The sequence below is a fragment of the Rhyacophila brunnea genome, unplaced genomic scaffold (genome assembly GCF_057557595.1).
Source record: "Rhyacophila brunnea isolate RB1 unplaced genomic scaffold, BYU_Rbru_1.0 scaffold_10, whole genome shotgun sequence".
Taxonomy (NCBI): Eukaryota; Metazoa; Arthropoda; class Insecta; order Trichoptera; family Rhyacophilidae; genus Rhyacophila; species Rhyacophila brunnea.
In genome coordinates, this window is record NW_028232752.1 from 28,828,605 (window position 1) to 28,851,650 (window position 23,046).

The 23,046-nt window shown below is 34.6% G+C and overlaps 1 protein-coding gene across 1 annotated transcript in view; it reads left to right on the forward strand.

Annotated features, from left to right (window-relative positions):
* Nucleotides 1-23,046, forward strand: part of hh (hedgehog signaling protein) — a 165,510-nt gene that overhangs the window by 129,265 nt on the left and 13,199 nt on the right. The window contains exon 2 of the mRNA XM_085953042.1: nt 346-607. Coding sequence (XP_085809168.1) covers nt 346-607 — 262 coding nt within the window. The remainder of the gene's footprint in view (nt 1-345; nt 608-23,046) is intronic.

Sequence of the window (23,046 nt, forward strand, 5' to 3'; positions counted from 1 at the left end):
GTTAGTGTTTAAAATCCCATTAAACCCATCCTAGTCCAAAAGATAACTTAGTAGAGGTGGGTTGTGGAGATACAATACATCTAAAGTTAAAGTGGATATATTACGAGTAGTATCTGTTTTGTTTAAGCAGTGTTAAATAATGTTATATCTTATTATACTTATTCGCAATATACCTAGTACATTAACCTATCTACATATGATTATAATATACATACGTTTTCATTACAATGTTAATGTTTGGTTTCGATACAAATCGACCATGTTTTGCAGGTATTCGAAATTTTAGATCTACTTACCGTCCAATTGATTTTAAAATTAATATGCGTTTTATTTCTATTTTTCCAGCGATGCAAAGAAAAACTAAACACCCTCGCCATATCGGTGATGAACCAGTGGCCGGGGATCCGTCTCCGAGTGACGGAGGGTTGGGAGGAGGAGAATCACCTGGCGCCAGACTCGCTGCACTACGAGGGTCGAGCCGTGGACGTGACCACGAACGACAGGGACCGCTCCAAGTACGGCATGCTGGCCAGGTTGGCCGTGGAAGCCGGTTTCGACTGGGTGTACTATGAGGCGAGAGCGCATATACACTGTAGCGTCAAATCAGGTAAGAAGCTCTTCTTATTATTAGATACCAACTATAATATAATTCATTTACGACAAGAAATCAGTTCAATCAAAACTTTGTGCCAAAATTAAGATATGTATAATTTACATGAATAGTTTCGACTTGCAGACTCATGTATGACCGTCTTTATTTGTTTTTACAAATGATATGTAAATTAATTAGAGTTATGTATTTTTGTTAATTTTTTGTGCTCAGAGAACTCAGAAATTTGTTTGAAAACTGTTCTGTGGTGACCCATGGCGAAACCCATGGCCAATTTATATTAGAAAGTCTCAGTGAATCAGTCAAAGTACAATTGAGTGCCAGGCGTTGACAATTATTGCTAATGCTTCACATCAGAATGTAGGATCTTGTGATACGTTTGATTAAAACCGGGTGTGGCGCATGGCGGATTGGTTTGGAGGGAACTCTTAGGTAGAGTATACGCTTCATAACTTTGCACTCCTGCTCTAGGATGAAAATTATGTAATATACCTATTCTAAAAATACTTTTTGATATATTATTCATCTATTTATTTATTACTATATAATATATTAATACAAGAGTTAATAATATCATTTAATCTAATTTTATGCGAGGTAATCAAGCAAACAGGCGTATCAGTATAGTAAAGAGCGCAACAAGTGCAAAGTTATCGTGAACAGATGATATAATGTTATAGGTGTAATTTTTTTAAGTGATATTACTCAAATATAGATAGGTAACAATTACTTTATCTGTAGGTACTGTGAAGCAGGCAGAATACAAAGTAAAATCATACTGAATCAATAAAATTCACAAAACTTTCTCATACGAGATTTCATTTTTGTAATCTTAAATCTTTAATATGAGTTTTTTTTTCAATCAGGTAACCTTTATTACCTGTGTCAGCGAGTTCAACGAGCGTGACCGGAAGTTCTGTCGAGTATCAGATGACACCGCTTTTGATATTTTAGCTTTTAAGAGGACGGTCGCGTATCTTACATATTTTGACAATCTTCCCATGCCTATAATAAGTATTAAGACATTGATAACAATTTTATTACAAATCTAAGTATTAATGTGAATGCACCTCTTACTAGAGGCACCTAGCAGAAAAATACAATGCTTGCAATTTGAGACAATTTATCTATTTTTTTAATCAATATTATTCAAAGTGCTTAAGTCAAATATAAAATTGTACAATAAACAGTTGTAAAATGTGAATTAGTTAAATCGGATTCCATTTTATTAATATCTGCATATTATTATCTTATAATTAGCTACGTTTATCATTATTATTTCATTTAGGTATTTAGTTTTCTCTAATACAACGACAATGTTTTTAAATAATTCATAGTTTTAATGTAAGGATTATATATTTATTTAAGTAAACAAGTTATTTAAACAAGTTTCAATATTGTGACGTGTATAATACCTACCGAAATTAGATTCAAATATTATATTAGTTATACGTTTAAAATAAAAGATTTCAGGTAGATACCTATATCGACTAAGCCTGCGCGCCCATTATCACAATACGTGGTTGGTTTTTATGTAAGTATGTACCTATGTCTCTTTATATACCCTGTGCAGGCATACCGCGCCGACTGTCTTCTACATTTTGTACGGCGGAAGGGTCGATAAGCGAGCGGGGGGTTAAACGCACCGTTCAGGGGTTTATGATAAGCTAGTTTTTACCACTCCCCTCTCCCCATATCATCCCATGCACCAATTTTAGTTTGCAACTATACTTTACAATATCATAATACAATAAATTAACAATACGATATTTTCGATATTCAAAATCTAATTCTTTTAATATTGAAAGTATCGCGTCTTTTTAATACGTACCTATGCATGTTAAGGGTGAGAGCGGCTTATTAAGTATAGGTATTTGATAATATAGATAGGGGTGGCTGAGTCACTCGGGTGGGCCTAGGCCCTAGGGCCTAGATGACAGAAAATATGATTTGTTAATGATCGTATTCGTCGGGGCTTGAACATATATCCTTCGCATGCAAGGCTGCGCAACAATGCCATTGAGCTCTGGTATCTGTTAATCTACCTGGTGTCCTGATATCTAGAACCTAGTAGGTCACTCAACCTGTTATAGCCGACGAGCTTTTACAAAGGCTACGACCTTACACATGTAAATTAATATTGAACACAAGGAACCGGGAGTGTAAAAAATCGTTTCCGGGATGTGGTTTACCTTTATAAGTTCAAACTTTCGCACGTGAGGAGAAGACGAGTTCGGGGCAGTAACAATCTAACCGCCGCCACTGGCTTCACCTCGGGTAATTAATATCCTCGGGTAGTTTCGTGTTCATCAGGTTGTGTGAGAAAAAGGCAAATGATAGCATTGGCGTTCATTGAATGTAAGATGAAAATATTTACTAAGTAAGGTACATACCTATTAGATATCTACTTAAAATTTTGCTGTAGGTAAATTGAGTTTCGTTATTTTCTACAATCGACGACCAGTGGATTTTTTTTCAAAAAGATTTTTTCTAGTCGGTACCTACTTATAAGTATATTTCTCTGATATGTTTTCAAATTATGTATGTTCAATAAAGAATGTTACATACATTATACGTTATTATTAGCAAGTGCAAAAAGATAAGTAAATTTCTGACACCGGTTATTAATTAAAGCACACATATTATATTATAGATGTTAAATAGTTACAACAGCTGATTTTTGAAGCGCTTTAAAAATGTAAAAACTACCAGTTAATTTCGTCGTAATTAGATAGGTCGCACTTGGCTTGGTAGACCACATTGACGATAAGATTTTTTCTTGTAGGTAGATACTACCTAGTTAGGTATATATTTCTCTAATAATACGTTTTCATTAAGAGCGTACTTCAGTGAAACCGCAGATAATTTTCAACAGTAGGTGTGACGAAATTTCTCACGCATCGCCAATTAAAGACGGATAGTCAAGGTGTGCGCACGTCGATTTGTTTTGTCATGGCGTCGGGTGAAAATATTCTTAAATCGTGTAAAGATGACTAAAAAAACTTTACGTATGTACTTAAAAAAGAAAATATGTCAATGAATATACTAGTATTATTAGTAATAACAATAAACATAACATTAAATGGACGGATGGATTATGTTGGATTTTTATGACAAATTATTATATTTCGTTCTTTTTAGACTATGCCCCTTCTTTAACAAACAATGTTGGTATATTATGACATACGTTATGTACATAAATAATAATATCGTTAATGTGGGGCTATGACTAGGACTTAGGTACCTGGTAAGAAATGTACATATGAAAAAGACAGAGTATGAAAGGGATGCTAGTTCTACAAGCAAAAATACTTCCTGAGTAAATTTGGCAAAATTATATTGTACCTACTAATAAAGTTCACTTATATTATATAATACTATGACTATACGTACATACAATATTTTTATAATTGGTGCAAAAGCAGTCATTAAATTGGATCGTAGTAAGCAGTACATTTTTAGCCCACTTTAAGAAAATATATTTACGATCTCTTCTATTATGATTTGAACTCATCTGGTATATGGATTCATGCGCAGGTAGGTACCTATCTAAATAATATTATTATGTATCAGAGTATCATGAATCTATGTTGCAAATGTTCAATCAAAAAAGTTTTAACATATTAATATTTATTAGCATCTAATGACATATTGTCATCTGACAACTAGTTCTATTGTTTCGTTTTATTTGACTGGCTCACCTGTCAATCAACAATCCACTTAATTCACCTTGCATAAGCAGGTAACCTAGTTGGTAGTAAATATGTAGGTAGGTAGGTACTGGTTGCATTTTTAGATCTGGAAATTAATCTCAGATCGTATTGACAATCGCTTTATGGCGCCATATTATCACCATATATCGACGGTCGGATGTGCCTATTCATTTTTGTATATCATTATTCATTACTCATTAGATATTGTTAGAGGTCGATCAACTGATTAACCAATGCCTCCCCCAGCGCATTGTCTATCCACTCTTGGTGATTTTAATATGTGATATTATGTTACGTCTTTTTGGCACTGAGGTATTATTTATTATATATACGTAGAGCGGAATGCAGAAACATATTTGTCATAACTAAAATTTCCTTAGCAGAAAACACTATGCAGAAACATTGTCCTTAGTTAAGATCATTTCTATTGAAAATAATACCATATTTAAAAATTCTCTTTCCTATAGTTTAGGTAAATTATTTTATAATTGTTAAACGATGACAAAAATATGACAACTGCATTTTATAAATGCAATAACTATAAATACATATTAATATTTAATTATAATACTCTTATGTTTCCGTTATAAGTCATCATACGTGATTCCACAGGCATCTCAAGATATTTTTTTAACATGGTAACACTAGCGTCAAGTGTCATTCTATCACCTGGCATCTTGTATTTCTGCGGGCTGGCGTATACAAGTAAAATAATCTTTTCCAAGTACATTCCAAACGAATTAACACTATCAATATCCATATTGAGATACATTGTCAAATGAATTTGAGTGTATGGACTGTTTTATAGACATGCGAATTTATTTTGACAGCAGCTGTCATTGGTAAATGGTAATACAAAAGTAGTCTATAGTTAAGGACTCTATACTCAGGATTGTCTATAGTTAAGTCATGCTTTTCGGCGACTTATCCTTAGGATCGAAAACTTAGATTGTGCATGCCGCTCGTAGTGTTTAAAAAATATATAGTGATATTAAAATAAATTATAGTCAGAATGTTACGGAAACATGAACTCTATCTGCATTTTTTCAAACCGCGTTAATTTGCATACGCCATTATATTTTTTTAGTCGTTGAGTCTGTATCCTAACGCCAGCTGATGTTAATCTTATAAATACATAATATTATTTTCTCAGAGGTCACATGGATGGGACATTTTGTATAAGTCTTCATAACATTAAAATATTTTATATATAATAATTTAGTAAATTGGAAGAAGTTAAGACTGTTTTACTTAATAATGAGGCTAAGAACAGGACACATAATGGTTAAAAGGTTTGATGTACCCATGGGAAGAAGCGATTCGCAGCTCTGCGATGAATGTGATGTTTTGGAAGACATTGTACAATGGCCTAACTATGGACGACACAGAGTTCAGCTGCGAATTGCGGATGTCGACGAATTGAAAGGTGTCCTGGCGGTGGGTAGGGCGGAAGAGCTTGGCAGAATTGTTCTTTAACAGTTCTTCAACAGACTTGTAGTCAATTGGATCCTCTTCTAGATGAGAAGAGGCGATGTAACAGTGAGTCACAGTCAAAGCCTCGGTAAAATCATAAAAAAATCGTCTTTTAGTAATAAAATGTTCATTAGGTAGGTACTATATCTGAAAATAAATTATGAATAGTAGATACAAGATACGTGTCAAGAATACGTCATTATAAGCTTGTCCTTCGTTCTAACAACTGCTCTCGGTTTATACATTGACGCTCATTCAATATTGGCGTATTTGAAGGTTGAAAACACACAATTGCACGTCTATAATATTTGTTTCATTTTCGTAGGACACTACTAATACTTCAAAACGTAGTGTATTTGGGGTATATCCTATCTGAATTCTATTTATTAATCTGTTCTGTGATGAAAAGGTAGACAATTATTGGAATTTTATTTTATTCTTTTTTTTGTCAAATATTTGTATGAAAAGGTAAGCGTTGTAATCAAAGGAGACATTATATTTAAAACATTATAATATGTAATAAGTGAAATAACAATCGGTTCGAGAATAATCAAAGAGCCCACCATTGATGCGATGTTTCTGTACATCGCACACTGGCCGATACGTGCAACTGGTCGGCCAGGCCGAGTAAAGTTCACCGTCGGTCAAGGCGGTGAACGCTGGCTCTATACACTTGTTCAAACAATATTGCGGCTTTAAAATAATAATCTTAGATCATAAAATTGCGATATGCCATTTTGTCTGCGCAAGTCCAAGGCCATATTGGGAAGAAAGAAGGAAAGGCGCAGCGGTCGGGACGGGTAGCAAAGCGAGGCTTTACAATCGATTCGTGACCGCCCGACTCGGGCGCCGTACCACTGTGCCACGACATCGAATCAAATTTGAAATTGGAATTATTAGAATAAATTAAGTTCACTTATTTTGAATACCATTTTTTTAAAATGAACCTTTGAATCATTTTCATCTCTCCAAACTACGGTGTTAGTTATCTTCATACAAATATTAGTTACAATTACGGACATTATTTTTTTAAATAGGCAGCAGCGTTGCCAACGTTTTTCTCGCAAAATTTATTGTGTACGCGTGGCCTTAATCTGGTACTGGACTTAAGAGTGACGAAGGGTGACTTTTGGAAAGAGGTAAGATATGGAGATAGGAGAAAAAGAGCATACCTGTCAGTATACTTAAGGGAAATAAGAAGATAATAATATGATATTACCTACCTACAACTGATGATTTTTTTTCCAACAATGTTCGTTCCTAATAGGATTATATAGGCCTCCACAGAGTGGAGGTTTGTATTGACAGATTTTGTTTTTACGAAAATCAGCTACTTGCTCGACCTATTAGGTCCATACTCTGACTCATACACAAATTGAAAAACAATATGTGTAGGTACTTCTCAGACCCAGGATTCGAACCTGGGACCCACGATGCAATAGGTAGACACTAATGACAACGACACACTAAATCGATAAAATTTCAATAGCTCACTGACGATATAAAATTGAGCGATGAGTTTAAATAATGTATCTTCCCAAACATTTATTTATGCACATAAAAAATCATTGGATAAAATTACTTTTTATTTTTAAAAGTTATAGTATTATTATTAATTATTTTGGACAAACCTGCAGTCATAGACAATAATATTAAGCGAAAAGTTTTTGAGTCTACGGTATTGCATATATTTCGGTTGAAGGGCCTGATGTCAAGTGACTGACGGTCATACAAAATAAATCGAAATTCCGGCCTGCGAAATTTCAGACGACAGATGGGTCTATTTATTTTTTAACTTTATATAGTCTTTAGTGTACCTATTTTTCTTGTAGGCGTTACATAATCGAAAGTATGGAGCCTTCGCCACTGAGACTTATCTACTTAGGTAAATTATTATTAATTCACGTTTAGGTGGATTTTAATTACATTAATTAATCGCTGACTCCGTATATGAATTATGCATGTGATATATAATAACAATAAAATTACCCACTAATTAAATCTGCGCACTCGGTTTCCTGCGCACCTTTTAAAGAAGCGGTCCATTCTTTCAACACATCTTTTATTACATCGGTTAACACGATTAAATAAACTAATATCTTGTGTAGGTTTCGTCTCATATGAGATGCATATCAATAGATTCGATAAAAAAATGCAGCCGCCTCTTATTCCGTTTAATATGTTGGCACTAGTGGTGTCCTTTAAAGTGCGCGCACCGGTGCTCACGAACCATTTTTGTAAAAACACTGATGAATTCAAGATATAAACAAATTGCCAATGAAGTAGTTTTCAATAACATTACATGATTTATTTAAACACATTATATTATATGAAAAAGTTTTAATAGAGTGCTGGTTTGCCGTTGATTTGAATATTTCGACTGTGTTAAATTTATATTTTTGATTTGACCAATGAAAATTAGTAGGTAAATGAGGCGGAAAATCAATTGGACTGAAATAATAATATTTCAAAAACAAAATAGTAACCTAACTAGGTATCTACAAAAGATATCGATGAAAACATTTTTCTATAGAAATGGTTCCTAAACATAATATGTAATATGAAAGAATGTAATGTGATTTTACTAATTTTGGTGTCATTTTAACTTGCTTCAGTGATTTTGATACAAAATCTATGGTACCTACTTCATAATTATTATTGGAGTAGGTATATATGTTGTTATAGATACTAATTTGTCATTCCATTTTATATTTGGAAGATTAGATTATTTGTCAAAAAATTAGGTACCTACTTATGTCAAAACTAGATAAGCAACTTGCTCATATTTTATATTATAGAAATACATAAGAATATTTTTTTGTAATATCAATACATTTTAGAAATCCCTAAAATCTCTCCAGTTGTAGGTTTGTAGTTTTTACGAGCCGGTTGTTCAATTATTGTCCATTCACGCCATGCACATCCCTGTTCGGCACAATTCAAAAGAAAGAAATGTTTCTGGTTTGATATTTAATATGTAGGTATCTATTATATGCTATGTATCTAGTTAGGTACTTACATATATTATTTGTTATTAATGTTAGCAAGCATTTTAAGAATTAATCAATATACACTTAGGTACATATTATTATAATATGGCATACATATTCAATGCAGCTAGCAGCAGTGTCGAAGACTGCCTGTTGTACGGAGGTAAATGATAGCTTACTTACGAGTATATTATTTCTTATATTAGGTAGGTAGGTATGTTACATAAAATATTATTTCGAATCACTTAGGTAGGTACATTCCCCTAACAAATTATGTCAATGTGTTTAACTTGAAAAAAAAACAAGAACATAAATAGATAGATATTGGTTAAAAGATTCTGGTTGTGAAATGCGTACGATGTAGGTATCTATGTCCTGTTTTATTTAGCGCGATGACTTTAGACTCCCATGACTTCTATTGTTTTTTTGGAACGATCATTGTTACCTCTGCTGTTATAAAATTTTCGGGGGGGAGTTATGATTAAGATTTTTATAAACAGTGATCCGCCACTATTTTATTCAGCACTAACTACATCACTGACAACAATAAGACGATTTTTCACTGTTCTTTAATCATTTACAGGTGAAACGATAAGATATAAAAATAAATGTAGGTAAGTATAGATATAAGTAGATATTATATTGTTTAAAAAATGTTCGTAACTATATATTATTATGTATGTATAAGTAAACTAGTTTAACGAGTAAATAATGAAAACGTGAAATAAATTCGCCAATGCCATTCTACAGTAGATATTATGTGGGTTATAGGCATAATAATGTGTCAATAATCGCAATATTCAATAAGTAGAGTGTAATTTAAAAAAAGAAAAACATTTTACGTGTATGAAATGACAGGAAGTGGGACAGTTTGTGAGTCAATGTGTGGCGTATGGTCAGAACAAGACAGCGTCGCCGGCGTCGCGTCGGCTCAGTGGTTCAAGTCCAGGGCCCGAAGCGCAAGGCACTCCCAACTATCCCGGTGGTCCAGGAAAAGGGGCGGCGCACCGACTCGACACCGACCAATCCGGCTCTTCACTCAGCAAACACCTGATTCGTTTAGTCTTAGATCAGATGATTTTAGTTGGCACTTGTTATCTGCCTACTCAAAGCCGGTTTTTTTCTTTTTGTTCATGTCGCTGTGATAATGAATGAATGAATGAATTTAACTGAATTTGTAGATGAAAACTATGAAAAGTATATTTTTTCGAATTCATAATCGCCACAAATCTTGCAAATAGATAGATACCTAAGTAAGTTTATACCTATGTATGTACAGTGCCGAAATAAGGTTGGGCGAATGGGATAGTCGTCCCGGGTGCAAACCGAGTTGAGGCGTAGAACCGCAGTTTCGTAGAATGTACATAAATAATTAAAAAAAATGCAAGAACCAGAAAACTTAGCGTAGTTTTTTTTTTTACAAAATTTACAAATAAATAAGACAATTCTTTACCTGAAAAATAGTCATAGGTATACCTAGCCTGTCAACACTATCTTTAGTTTTATTGTTTAGTGAAATTAGTATCAAGAGAAGGGGGAGTTTTATCGGCGCTTACTTCATTCTGCCATTCTTATCCAACCCATGCTTATAAAGATCCTAATTATTCTCTCACCGAACATTGGTGCAGTGTCCCAGTTTTTTTTTTTTTTTTTTTAAATATTTTTGTGGGAAATTTTAATAAAAAATGAAAAAGGGCAAGCAAATGAAATCTCATCCTCAAATGACGAAAGTATAGGGAAAACAAACCTTCTTAAGATTGTGGTAAAAAATAATACCTATCTACTTTCATATAGTTTTTTGTTGAAAGTAGATACTTAAAGTAAAAAAAATAAGCGAATTTCTCACGCATCAGAGCGTATGATATGTACCTACTTACCTAGACTAGTGCACTATTTATAATTACCTATACCTAAGTATATTCTTTTTGTTTAATCAACGTTTATCTTCGCCAAACAGGCACTCCACATAACTGGTAGGTATAGCATACTCAAGTGCAGGGCCGGATTTACCATAATGGTTAAAGGGGCTGTCCAGGGCCTTCAAATTGTTAGAAAAAAACCACGATGCAGAGAAAGCAGTTCGTTCGCGCCAAACTTGAAAAAAGTAAGGTTATAATAATAACATATCATATTATTGAAATCTGGAGGAAAAATTTAGGTACAATGCACAAATATGTCATGCAGTGGTTTAGTGCATGACAGTGCCGACCCCACGCGCCCTCGTCCCACTCCACCACTGATATCCTTCCCTGTTAATATAAGGTGTATCACATATACAAATGAAAAAATATAAATAGGTAGTTTGTGGGCAAATCATTTACTTATATTATTATGAATTACTCGTATTGCAAGTATTTCAGTTTTAATTTTTGCAACTTGAACACGCGTAGTAAAAAAAGTGCCTACCATTAAACACAATATTTACACTGATCAATGGAACAATAATTCTGCAATTGGGTAGATTGATGAAAACAATTTTTATTAAACCAGAATTGGTTGGGTATTTTTGAGGCTCCAATACACATTAGCACTGGGCACCGTCAAGTATAAATTCGGTCCTGCCCAAGTCGGTAGGTAGGTATGGGACGTAGTTAGTGCTACAACTTTAAAGCAGGAAAAGTATTTTGTCCACATTTTTTTTGGCAACCAATAACTTGTTTTTGTTTATGCCCAAAAGCAGTGAAAGTAAAACATATTGAATTTTAGTGTGAGCCGCTCTGGTTGTTAAAATTTCGATATATTTTTACGACCACATAACCACGCATCAAATTTATACTCGTAAATGAAAGCATTGACGTTGCTGTTACCGCGGTGAGCTGGTTAATATCTACAGCGAATTATGAATGATCTTTAAGTTAACCCTTTGGTTAGTACGAGAACTTTCGAGCGATAAAAAATGTACGTAGGTACTTATTACATCGCTAGATTAGGTGCCTACCTATCAGTGTGCTTATGTGAAGGAACGTAAGCTGTGATACCTAGGTCATTAAAAATTTATGACATCCATATTTACGGAATTTGAATTTTACTTCGTCTTCAGTATTTTACACATATAATTTGTAAAATAAGTAGGTTTCCTTTATTCACTATAACAGACGGTTACATGTAAATCGTACGTAAAATATTTCACCGTGGTACAGTTCACCATGAGCTGTCTATCGGAAAGAGATGATCAATTTTCATAGCTGAAATGGCAAAATTTATGAATTATTCAAGAATGAAAACCTAACAAATAATCCAGTATATCGACAATTTTCAAAAATTATTTGCTGCTGGCTTCCTGTAAAGTGTAAGCCGACAAGAACAGCGTTTTATTTAGACATGAATTTTATGTCAATAGGTAGGTACTATACGACCCAAAGAGGTTGGACGGTCTTTAATATACGGCCATATATTTCCGATACAACATTCACGTTGAAGTGTGATACGGCGAACTGCATACGTACAAGTTTCCGGACACGAAAACAGACAACACGCACTAAAATATATATTTTACAGTGATAAACCGTAAACCTGAGAAACAACAGTGAAAATGGTTGGTACCTATCTACAAACAAGACCTCTTTAGAATGTAATTACCTACCTAATTTTTTTTTTTTTAAATAAATCATATAGGAAAATAAACAATAAAAAATATTTACCTATCTACCGACCTACAGCACCTACTTATTGGTAATAAAAAATGTTATAAAAGCCATAGCGCTCGCCTGTATGAAATCGTTCCAGACTGGCTCATGCAAACAGTTTCACCTGAGTAGATTTATGATAAACATTTTTATGACATCTTAGCTATCCATTACATAAATTAACATTATATTAGATGAATTATAGCTCTTATCAATCGCTCCTCGTTCATTGATATTAATTTCACAGGTGTTTTATTCAACCGAGTGAATTTCAGTGGCGCACGAGGTAGGCTTCGTCTTCCACAACATGAAAGCGCGTTGTTTATCATGGCAGTAAAATCGAAACCTGAATAACGAAGGAGTTTATTAGCGATAGTTATTGTCAGTTCAAAATGTTCCCGTAATTCTATAAACTATCGGATATCGTTATAACATTGTGTGAATTGATCATATATTTTAGGTTACCTTTTCATATTTATAGTAACCTAATAAATTTTCGTCTTGGGTAACCTATTTATTTAATTATTTAGCAAATTTAGTGGTGCCAAAATACCAATCACATCATCTGAAAATGTACTCACACTCGTATAGGTATCAGTTAAAATTGAAAGGAAAATGCATTGAAACTGTGTTTCTACGAGGGATTAATAATATAATAGAGAGTGGTTATTGTTCGCCAAAATGAAGCCGTGTTTCTTAACCTAACCTAACCTAACTATGAAACGTTATACCTACCATCATGTTGTTTCTCAGTACGGCTACCAAATTTAAACACAACATAGTTAACCAAATTTTCTACTAAATTAACTAAAAACAGTTATCAATAACTTTATATTTAACACAAAAACAATTAAGCGATTAAGTAGCGCGCGGATGAGAGGAATGCAGCATGAGTGATATATTTATGCGATCGCATAACAAAGACGCATACTCATGCAAATGTACATGCGTCAGAGAAAGAGGCAACGTATGCGTTACAGAGTGGCAGACTGATTTTGGCCTCGTATGCTGTGTCCTCACTGGCAACAAGTTGCTGGCAACCTCGTTAGATTTTACGATAATTATGATAATTATCGTAAAATTACGGCACGTTTTTTGACGTTTTCTTTCTTACGTTTTTGACACGGCATTAGAGTGATAACCAAATGGCCAAATCATTAAAAAATAGGTACCTACGTGAATTCATTATGTAAAAAAAGATACAAATTGATTTACGTAATAGGTACGTAATTATATCTACTTTATTACCTACAATATGAAATTTTATCAAAATGTCTTACGATTCGAATCTTTCGACAAAAATGTCCGTGGACTATTTTATAAAACAAGAAAAATAATAAAGAATTAAATTGAATCGGAGAAGCAGCTTCCAAAAGGTGTCCGCCTTGCACCCTTCGCACCCCTGGAGGCTTCGCTACTCCTCCATGCCCCTTGCCATGGTTTGTAGGCATCTTCGACATGCATTCTTTAATATGAAAGAAACCAAAGCATGCGGGTACCTAACTACTTGTTTCGGCAGATCTTTATATCCACGGGATCGCATTGAGAAACAGCTTTTGAAAGATTTGAATGTTTACCTAAGTTTAGTTGATAGAGATAATATTACTATGTTTTATGCCAGCAGCAGAATATTTCACTACCACGCAATTTTATCCGTGGCCGAAAACCCCAACTACTATTGTCGAAAAAGAACTTATTGTCTATGTGTTAAAACTGTGAACTAACAAGCCCCTCCTGTTTTTAAGTGCACTTTGACTACAGCGACTTCCGGTTATCTCCTAGATCTTCTTGTCGGACAGTAGTGTATAAACGAACAAACAAACAAATTATGTATAACTGACAACCTGACAAACGTTTTTATTTTCACAGCAATTTACAATTAAAAAGAAAAACATCAGATAGATACCTACATGAATTAAATTAAATTAAAATACATACATCATAGAGGATTGGGTATGTTTTTCCAGCCCCCTAAAAACAATGGCTAGTTATTTTAAAATCATTATAAGTATAACATACCTCTTCAATATTTAGATATTGTTATTAATAATATTAATACTATCGACCGAAGGTACCTACTTCATGGAATTCGAATTTAATGGATTTATGTTTTGTACTATGTTTTCCATTCGAGTCCACTGACTCCTACAAGTCGATTATGGGGAAGTCAGGCGGAAACCGCGCTGATTGTTATAGCCGATTTTGGCAAAATTCATGAATTCAACAATGAAAACCTAACTTAACTTAACTTAACCTAACCTAAACTAACCCAACCTAACAAAAATAATCCTGTATATCGGCTATTTTCAAAATGTGTTTGCCGCTGGCTTCCCCATAACCGACTTGTACCGAATTTAGATATTGTTGTTTTATCACCGTGAGCCAGGCCATTTTTTGCAACTTTTATTCTACGTAGCTCGTAGAGGCCAACCTAAAATTTATTATAGGTACGTATTACAAATTACAATAATAAATATTTGTTTCTTTTCTGTATCAAATCGCGATCAAATAGAACATTATCTATGTGTATATTATTATATTGGAATAAAAGATATTTTTTCACAAAATTATGTGACATAGTCCGGCGAGTTGTCAAAAATTCGAATTCAGAACGCCTGCAAATAAATGGCCGCCCGGCGACTTTCATCCACTGCCTTTTCGATCACCAGTCGGCTTCCGCGCTCCGGCCTTTTCTCGTTCCCATGATTTCGAGCGCGTCGCTATCTCGAAATAAATATAAATGAGCGACAAATAATATAAAATGTCCCTCACGGAGGAAACGCCATAAATACATTAAGATAAAAGGCCGGTCTTTATTGTACAAGACCTACGGTAGATGACACACCTTCGCATTATTTCTTCCACACTCACGAAACACACAGGAAAATTTTAAACTCTCACAAACGACATCTTTACTCCTCTATAAGTTCGATGGAGGATAATCTAAGTATTTTCTCTAGCACAATAAAGATAACTTTAGCAATTACCAGTTTACGTGCCTGTCTGCTGTCAATTTAATCCAACTAAGATTTGAGATGTGAATCCAAAACCTAAAGAATCCAATAAAATAATTCTCTGTCAATACTCATTACCTCATTTCTTGCTCATGCTGGGTTAGGTTAGGTTAGGATAGGTTTGGTTTGGTTTGGTTAGGTTAACCTAACAAATAATCCAGTTTATCGGCTATTTTCAAAATGTGTTTTCCGCTGTACCGAACCGTACCGTTTAGTCTTGTATGTTATGCAAAGGGTATCTTCTTATTTTTATACCATGCCCTAGCGGAGGTCAGCCACCATCAAGGTAATCTTAGTTTTGTCATCTGCTACCCGGAACAGTTCAGTGGAGCTGCACACGTACCAATCACGGATGTTGTTAAGCTATGGAATGCGGTGCCATCCTCTGCTACGCTTACCATTGTTCTTTCCTTGAATGACAAGCTGGGGAATCCAGTTCAGGAATGGCAAGCTGGGGAATCGGGAACCGAACAGTACCGAAAATACTATTATTACAATAAACGCGTGTTTGACAGTAATAAGTGTGTTATTATATTATTAAGCCGGCAGTAACTAGGTTAACACGCAGAAATTTCTTTTGCTTCGGCTTACATAAAAAAAAAGAATAAACGGAATCTATCTAAACTGAAATTAAGTTAACTCCTGATGCCAGCTATAAATTACAACATTTTTATTTGATTTAAGTTACAAAATTAGTAATCTTTCCCATGTGTAATTTGAAATATCTCAGATTAGTAGTAGTTATTAGCAATAATACACAAGAATTCTAATCAGATTCGTAGCTTATAGTACTCAATAATAAGACTTTTAACTTCTCAAATATTGTGTAGTTAGTAGTACATAGTTAGTTCATCAGTGGCGAAGACTCCATACTAGGAGATTATTTGAAGCCTACCTCATGAAAAATATTTTTTAATTGCATATTGACTTATTTATATAATCTATATTATATTCCATAAAATAATTTATTTTGCCGACGAGAGATACCGTATGTGTAGGAATGTGTTAGACAGATAATAACAAAACAATCTTTTCAAAAGGTTTCGAATGAAGGTCGGATTATGTTTCAAATAATTCTCATTTTTTTCATATGGACTTTACGTCACGTAGCCCCGCCCAGTATATCTAATTGTATGAACTAAGGTAAGCTCCAATCGCAGAGCTTAAAACCGAAAAAAATATATGGTGTTTAATCGAATATTAATAAATATAGACTGTTTTTAAAAATAAAAAGAACTTTTATCTAATGATTTTAGATGTGTATAAATGTTTTGAAAAAATACGTATGTCGTCAGTGAGTTTTCGAAGTTTCATTAAATTAGTGTGTCGTCATTAGTGTGTTCATTCATTCATTAGTAGTAATATCGTATTATCTTCTTATTTCTCGTAAGTACTAAGTACACCTGACAAGTGTGTAATTTTTATCAGATCTCTACAGCATACCTCTTTCCAAAAGTCACCCTTCGCCACTGTAGTTCATAGTACCTACTTACCCACTTAAAGGTGTCATTCATTTCTTAAGTTGTAATTTCTTTACGTACTTATGGAATAATAAATTATTTTGCGTTATTCGTGGTAATTATTGTCTTGCTCATCATTATTAATTTATTTTAGAATCAAAGTATACTTACGTAAATTAATCGGTTAGAATCGAGCCTTCACGACAAATACATAGGTAACTATGTATTTTTTTGTTTGCTCCTATGTTCTGGTAACTATAGTAAAATATTTAACGAGAAAGCGTGACCTGTAGGAAACTCCAATAAGGCATGAGCCATAATCTTTGATATCGGTTATGTGTTGGCGCTGACCTAACCTTTTACATATTATTATGGCAGATATATTTAACCTCGTAGAGGCGGGTGCCGTTAATAATTGCGCGATAAAAATTCAGTGCCCATAATCTAACGATTCTAATTATTTCTGAGTTCCCTGATTCTAATAATACATTTCGCTTCACACTCTCTCTCTCTATCTCTCTCTCAGAGTTGACAGTGTGTAGTATAGCTTGGAGTGATTTCACATTCAATCACTATTTGTTAGCAAATATAAATCTAGTAGAATAGGGTTATCAAATAGAATTTCCATGAAACCGATTCTCAACCACCGAAAGGTGGTTTTAGGTATAGGTGTTTCGTTCTACATCGGCACTGTTGTACGCTAAAAACGATTTGCAGTTGTGTTGGTATTCTTTGGTAGTATTGACACAGGGTGTGTATGAAGAATTACGGTAAATAAGCATATTTGTATGACTTATTGTTTTAATAAAATAGGTATGGAATAAAAATGCGTACATTCGAACATAGGTACCTATATATTATTTACTTATACCGATAGTTACAATTCAATGAAAACATCGTGTATTATTATTTATTTAGTTGGGATTGGGAATACACAATGTTTTGGAATTTATGAATTAGCCTTAACGATCTCATTATCGTTATTGAACAGATTAGTTATAAATTTATAGAGAAATAAACAATTAAAGACAATTATAATACCGGAAATACATAATTTCGTTGGCAATGTCATTTAATTATACATATAATCATTAGGACTTCGGAGGACAATTACAATTGGCATTTTCAACACATAAGTATAATGCTGTTAAAGTAAAATCAATAATAGGAAGAACATAATTTCATACATTTGACACTAAAGACGCGCCCAGCTTTATAGATAACCAGATAACAATCACTATATGAACACACTATAGAAGACTCCAAAGAATAAGTTTATGACTTGTTTATGACCAGTGACTCTCAATAACAATAAAAACTCCGCCTTTTACGCCCCTGCACTGTACGCCTAACCAATTGGTGATACGGTAATAATTGCAGGCGGTTCTAAATAGGGTTTTATTACAGGCCTTAATGCATACACACAAATAATACCAAAACAGATGCAAAGCAATTTTAGCGTGCAACAGTGACTCTGTAAAGTGCGTGGACTATACGCGCAGATTTGTGGCGCTGACAAGTTTGTGGGCACCATTTTGACATTTTTGCCTTTGCAATAAACCGCCATTACAGTATGTATTACAATAACAGATATTTTGTTGTCAGGATTTTATAAACTAAGATGTCGATAGGTACCTACTTTATAATGAAACGTGTAGAGGTTTTACCCAACTCTACAACTGCCACGTCATTGTCTATGCTCATGTTTGGGGCAAAGACAGTGGCGAAGCGGAAATAAAAAAAACTGACAGTTGTCTAGAGACCTCGTTCCTGTGTAGGGGTTATAAGGACGCTCAGTCTTTCGCTGAATTACAAAGTTAAAAAAGGAAGTAACGATTACATCCCTTATAAACGACCGCATCATCTGATTTATGAAAAACTGCTACTATAACACTAAACTGCCACTATCGTTCCTTTATAATATGCCGACTCTAAACAACGCATGGCCTGCCTACCACATGTGACGTCACTGCGTCATTGTCTCCAGATTAGAACATCCACAAAACAGATAATAAATAGAATTCCGATAGGCAATATTCAATACCTATACTACATTGTGAGTGTCCTACGAAAATTAAATAGGTACGCATTACAGACGTGCAATAGTGTGTGTAATACCTACACTAATATTAAATGAGCGTCAATACATAAACCGAGAGCAGTTGTCATTATTCGACGTATGATGTATTCTTGACACGTGGTTAAGTTTATCCCGGATTATTCTTTACTCCAGATCGGTTACCTGCTACTCCTAATCCGTTAGGTATTTCAGTTCTTATTATTTCTGAGTTCCCTGATAAAATTATACTTAATATGTATATAAAAATAAATGGTGGCGTTTTTAGTGACGTAGAAGGGTTAAAACGAGGGAACCTCCGATACCAACTTTCATACAAGTTTCGGAGGTCGCACGGTCAGCCCCTTTGGGGCAACAATGTCCGGCCATTCCTCGAGCTAGCCATTCGATATTTATAATACATACGATGCATCTAAATCTTGATTATACTGCCAGACATCTTGTTACAAAAAATATACTTTATCCATAGTGCAAATATTTTATAGAAGGATTCCCTAGACAGGATCGTAAATAACCACAACCAGGGACTATTTTAGTGTAGGTACATACGCACAATAATATAAGGTATTATGGTAAATTATTAATATTATTATTATTAATAATTTACCATACATATCTACAAGAAGTCGCAGGTTCGGTGTTCTGTAGGTACCATAACATTTTTTAATGATTCAGTTTAGATAATATGACGTTTTACATATTACCTAGCGATATTATTTACTTTTGTGTGTGATTTTTTTCTGTTTACAAATTAGCAAAATGTAGACTACCTATATTATAATGCTTTATAACTTTGCACTTTTCACTACACTGATATGCCTCTTTGTCTGATTATCTCGCATAAAATTAGATCAAAAATGATAATCACTTGTATTAATATATTATGTAGTAATAGGAAAATAAATATATATAATAGGTATATTAGGTAGGTATGTAAAAAAAATATTTTTAGAATATAATATTACATCATTTTCACCCTAGAGCCATAGTGCAAAGTTATGAAGTGGCAACTTTAATACTAGAGGCCTCCTAATAATGCCAAACACCGATGTGCAAACAAAATGACACTTCTAAGGTAATCAAGTTTAAACATTTTTGGGAATTCATTACCCTATACTAGGATTATTATGAGCCTTACAACTTATTATAATGATATTGCTTGTTTGCGGTTTTGTTGTATATTATCTATTGTCTTTGGCAGTTTGGCACTATTTGTCTGTATGTGCCACATTATGCCTATGGCTAATGTGAATTCATTATTTACGCAGTTTCGCGAAAAGTAGAGTAATTATTTCGCCCATTTCTGGTATTCTGGCATAATAAAATTTGGTCGATTTCTAGCATACCTTTGCATACCATGCCTTTGGATCACGGACGTGCCCTTTTTATTACTCACCTTACTAACATCAGGTGCCTATTTGTTATCAACCAAACGAGGCGGTTTGTCGAAGATGTCAACATTGTAAAAATATGCATATTTTTTCACAATATAAGTGTAAAAAATCAGTCATATTATTTAAAAATATATTTTTCGTTTGGGGGGCTCCATATCTGTCAGTGCCTTGAACCTTCACGTAGCTAAAACCTCGAAACCTGATTGAGTACAATCATGGATAAAAATTGAGAAGTAGGTAAACAATATTTTTTAACTTTACTTACAAAACTGGCACATCTCTCTCTTTGACCTCTCGCGGTCTGCTGTTTACCTGGTGGACGTGTACCTACTCCTGCCGGCTATCTACTTATAGGAGGCTCGGTTAGTGTGGTTCATCAGTTACGGAGATAGCTTTTGAAGCCGCGGGCGTCTGGTTCAACACTTTGCACGGGTGATTATTATTACCACAAAATGCAGAGCTGTCCAACAAGGTGATGATATCGACGAAATTAGCAAGTTTCGTGGCAGCGGAGAAATAGAGACTGAGAAAAGTGAAGTGATCTAAGAGAGACCTTCATCCAGCAAGCAGTGGATCGATCACGGCTGATGATTTTGTTGACATACAGTAGTTGCCTATAGTGTTTTTTTTACAATTGAGGGTTTAGGGAAGTGAAGACCTGAGGTCCTGACTGATTTTTAGCTGATTTTGAGGTCCCACGATAAAAAATAAAATAAAAACCATAATAACTCACTACAATAAATATGATGATATTTCTTGCCTCGAATCCCATCCTGAAACTAAAAATAAATAGTATCTACCTATTGAAGATGACAGTAAAGACTTTGTGTACAAGTAGGTACGTATCTGTTTGAATGGTTATGTTATAGGTCCCTTTGATGTTAGTTGTAGGGTGTTTGTCATGCTACGCATACGCATTGTTTTAAAATTATGTTATAATTTAATATTTATTATCTGACTGGTTAACTGTTTCGAGGCTCGCTTTTTAAAATTTTTAAGAATCGATCGTGTCATGTGCGTCAAAGACAATCCCGCTTTTGGTAGGTACATGGTCAAATCGATATGGTCGATGTGTAGGACATGTGCAGATATTTAACTGATATCTGCACACGTCAACACGAAAAGTTTGAAATAAATATGTACGAAAGGCAAAGTGAGATCCTAAAAATAAAGTCCTACAAATTGAAGTGGTTTAAATATTATATCAAATTAACCAGAATGCAGTTGAATTCATGACTTTCACTGTAGTGGAACAACACTTAGGGCTTGCGCAGACAGAGCGCGGTCAGGCGGTCTGCGTTCCGCGTTCGGAGTTCGGCGTTCTTTGTACTGTATGGACTTCATACTGTATGGGTACACAGCCGGCGGTCAGACCGCGCCGGTCAATTGGAACGCTAGAGTTCTGGAGTTCTATGCCCGGAATTACAAAGAACGCCGTACCTCCCGTCCAGTCCCGTCATAGGAATTTGAGCAGTCACACAACATAGAGCGAAACCACACGGGGGAGTGAGTACGCAACAGCGGTGCTTTCTCACTTCCACTCGCAGTCGGAATATAGCGGTCTCGCATTATGCAGCGCTTGTGTCAGTACAACGTTTGTAAACAAATGGAACGCTTATTGTTGACCGCCACCTGTCTGCTGTCCCTGAACGTTAGCGGTCAACGGTCGGTTGAACGCAGAACTCCGACCGCTCTCTGTCTGCGCAAGCCCTTAACCGTGAAATTGCGCAAATTGCAATCTCTTCTACTGCGCACTAATTACATAGGGTAAATTGAATTATTGTTACTTACTAGTCAGCCTATTGCGTCGTTTTTTCTCACTTGGCGTTGCTCTAACTATGTCATTTTTTCTGTTAAAATTATCGAACTTCACGCTGAAGTGGTAAGTATATCTATAGTAAATTTCACTCATTCATAATGTTTTCTTTTGGCTCTCCTGAAAAGTAGTAAAATTAGACATAATCTCCGTTTTCCCATCGCACATAGAAAAATATTTAGCTTCTACAAATTTTTTGACTCGCGGGCCGTGTATTTAAAATACAATCTTATTTATAAATTTTACCGCAGTTCTCTCGTGTTTCGCAATGTAAGACATGGGAATTATTAGGGTGGGTATTTGCCACACCACAGATTTCTAAAAATATACATAAATATCAGTGTATGTAATACGTTCAGTGTAGAAAAAGTTACAACGTGTAAAAAACACACTATGTTTTATATCTTATATTGATGTAATAAAATCTATAGTTATGAATTTAACTAAAATATCTTATATATGTACAAGTACGATATTAAGAAAGTCAGAGAGAAAATGTTTCGGATATCCAGGTCTTCATATCCTTTGCCTCATTACTGAGAATGGTTATAACTGAAATTACCAACGATGGTGTTGTTAATAATCTTCTTTCATCATTCAAGGACTATCCTACGTTGATTTTGTTGCTTCGGTTACCTATTGATTCAGCCGCTTTCTTGAAGGCGTGCGCCCTCGCGACCTTCACCAATCCATCTCTACATGCTGGTCGCATCTTTCCTTACCACGTGATTGAAAAAAATGGTGAACACGGATCTTGCAGTTGGCTGAGAGACATTTTTTTATGCTAATCTCTTTCAGTATAGAGACATTTGTACGCCTGGCCGTCCATGGAATGCAAATCATCATCTTTCCGTCAGAATCACATCTCGAAGG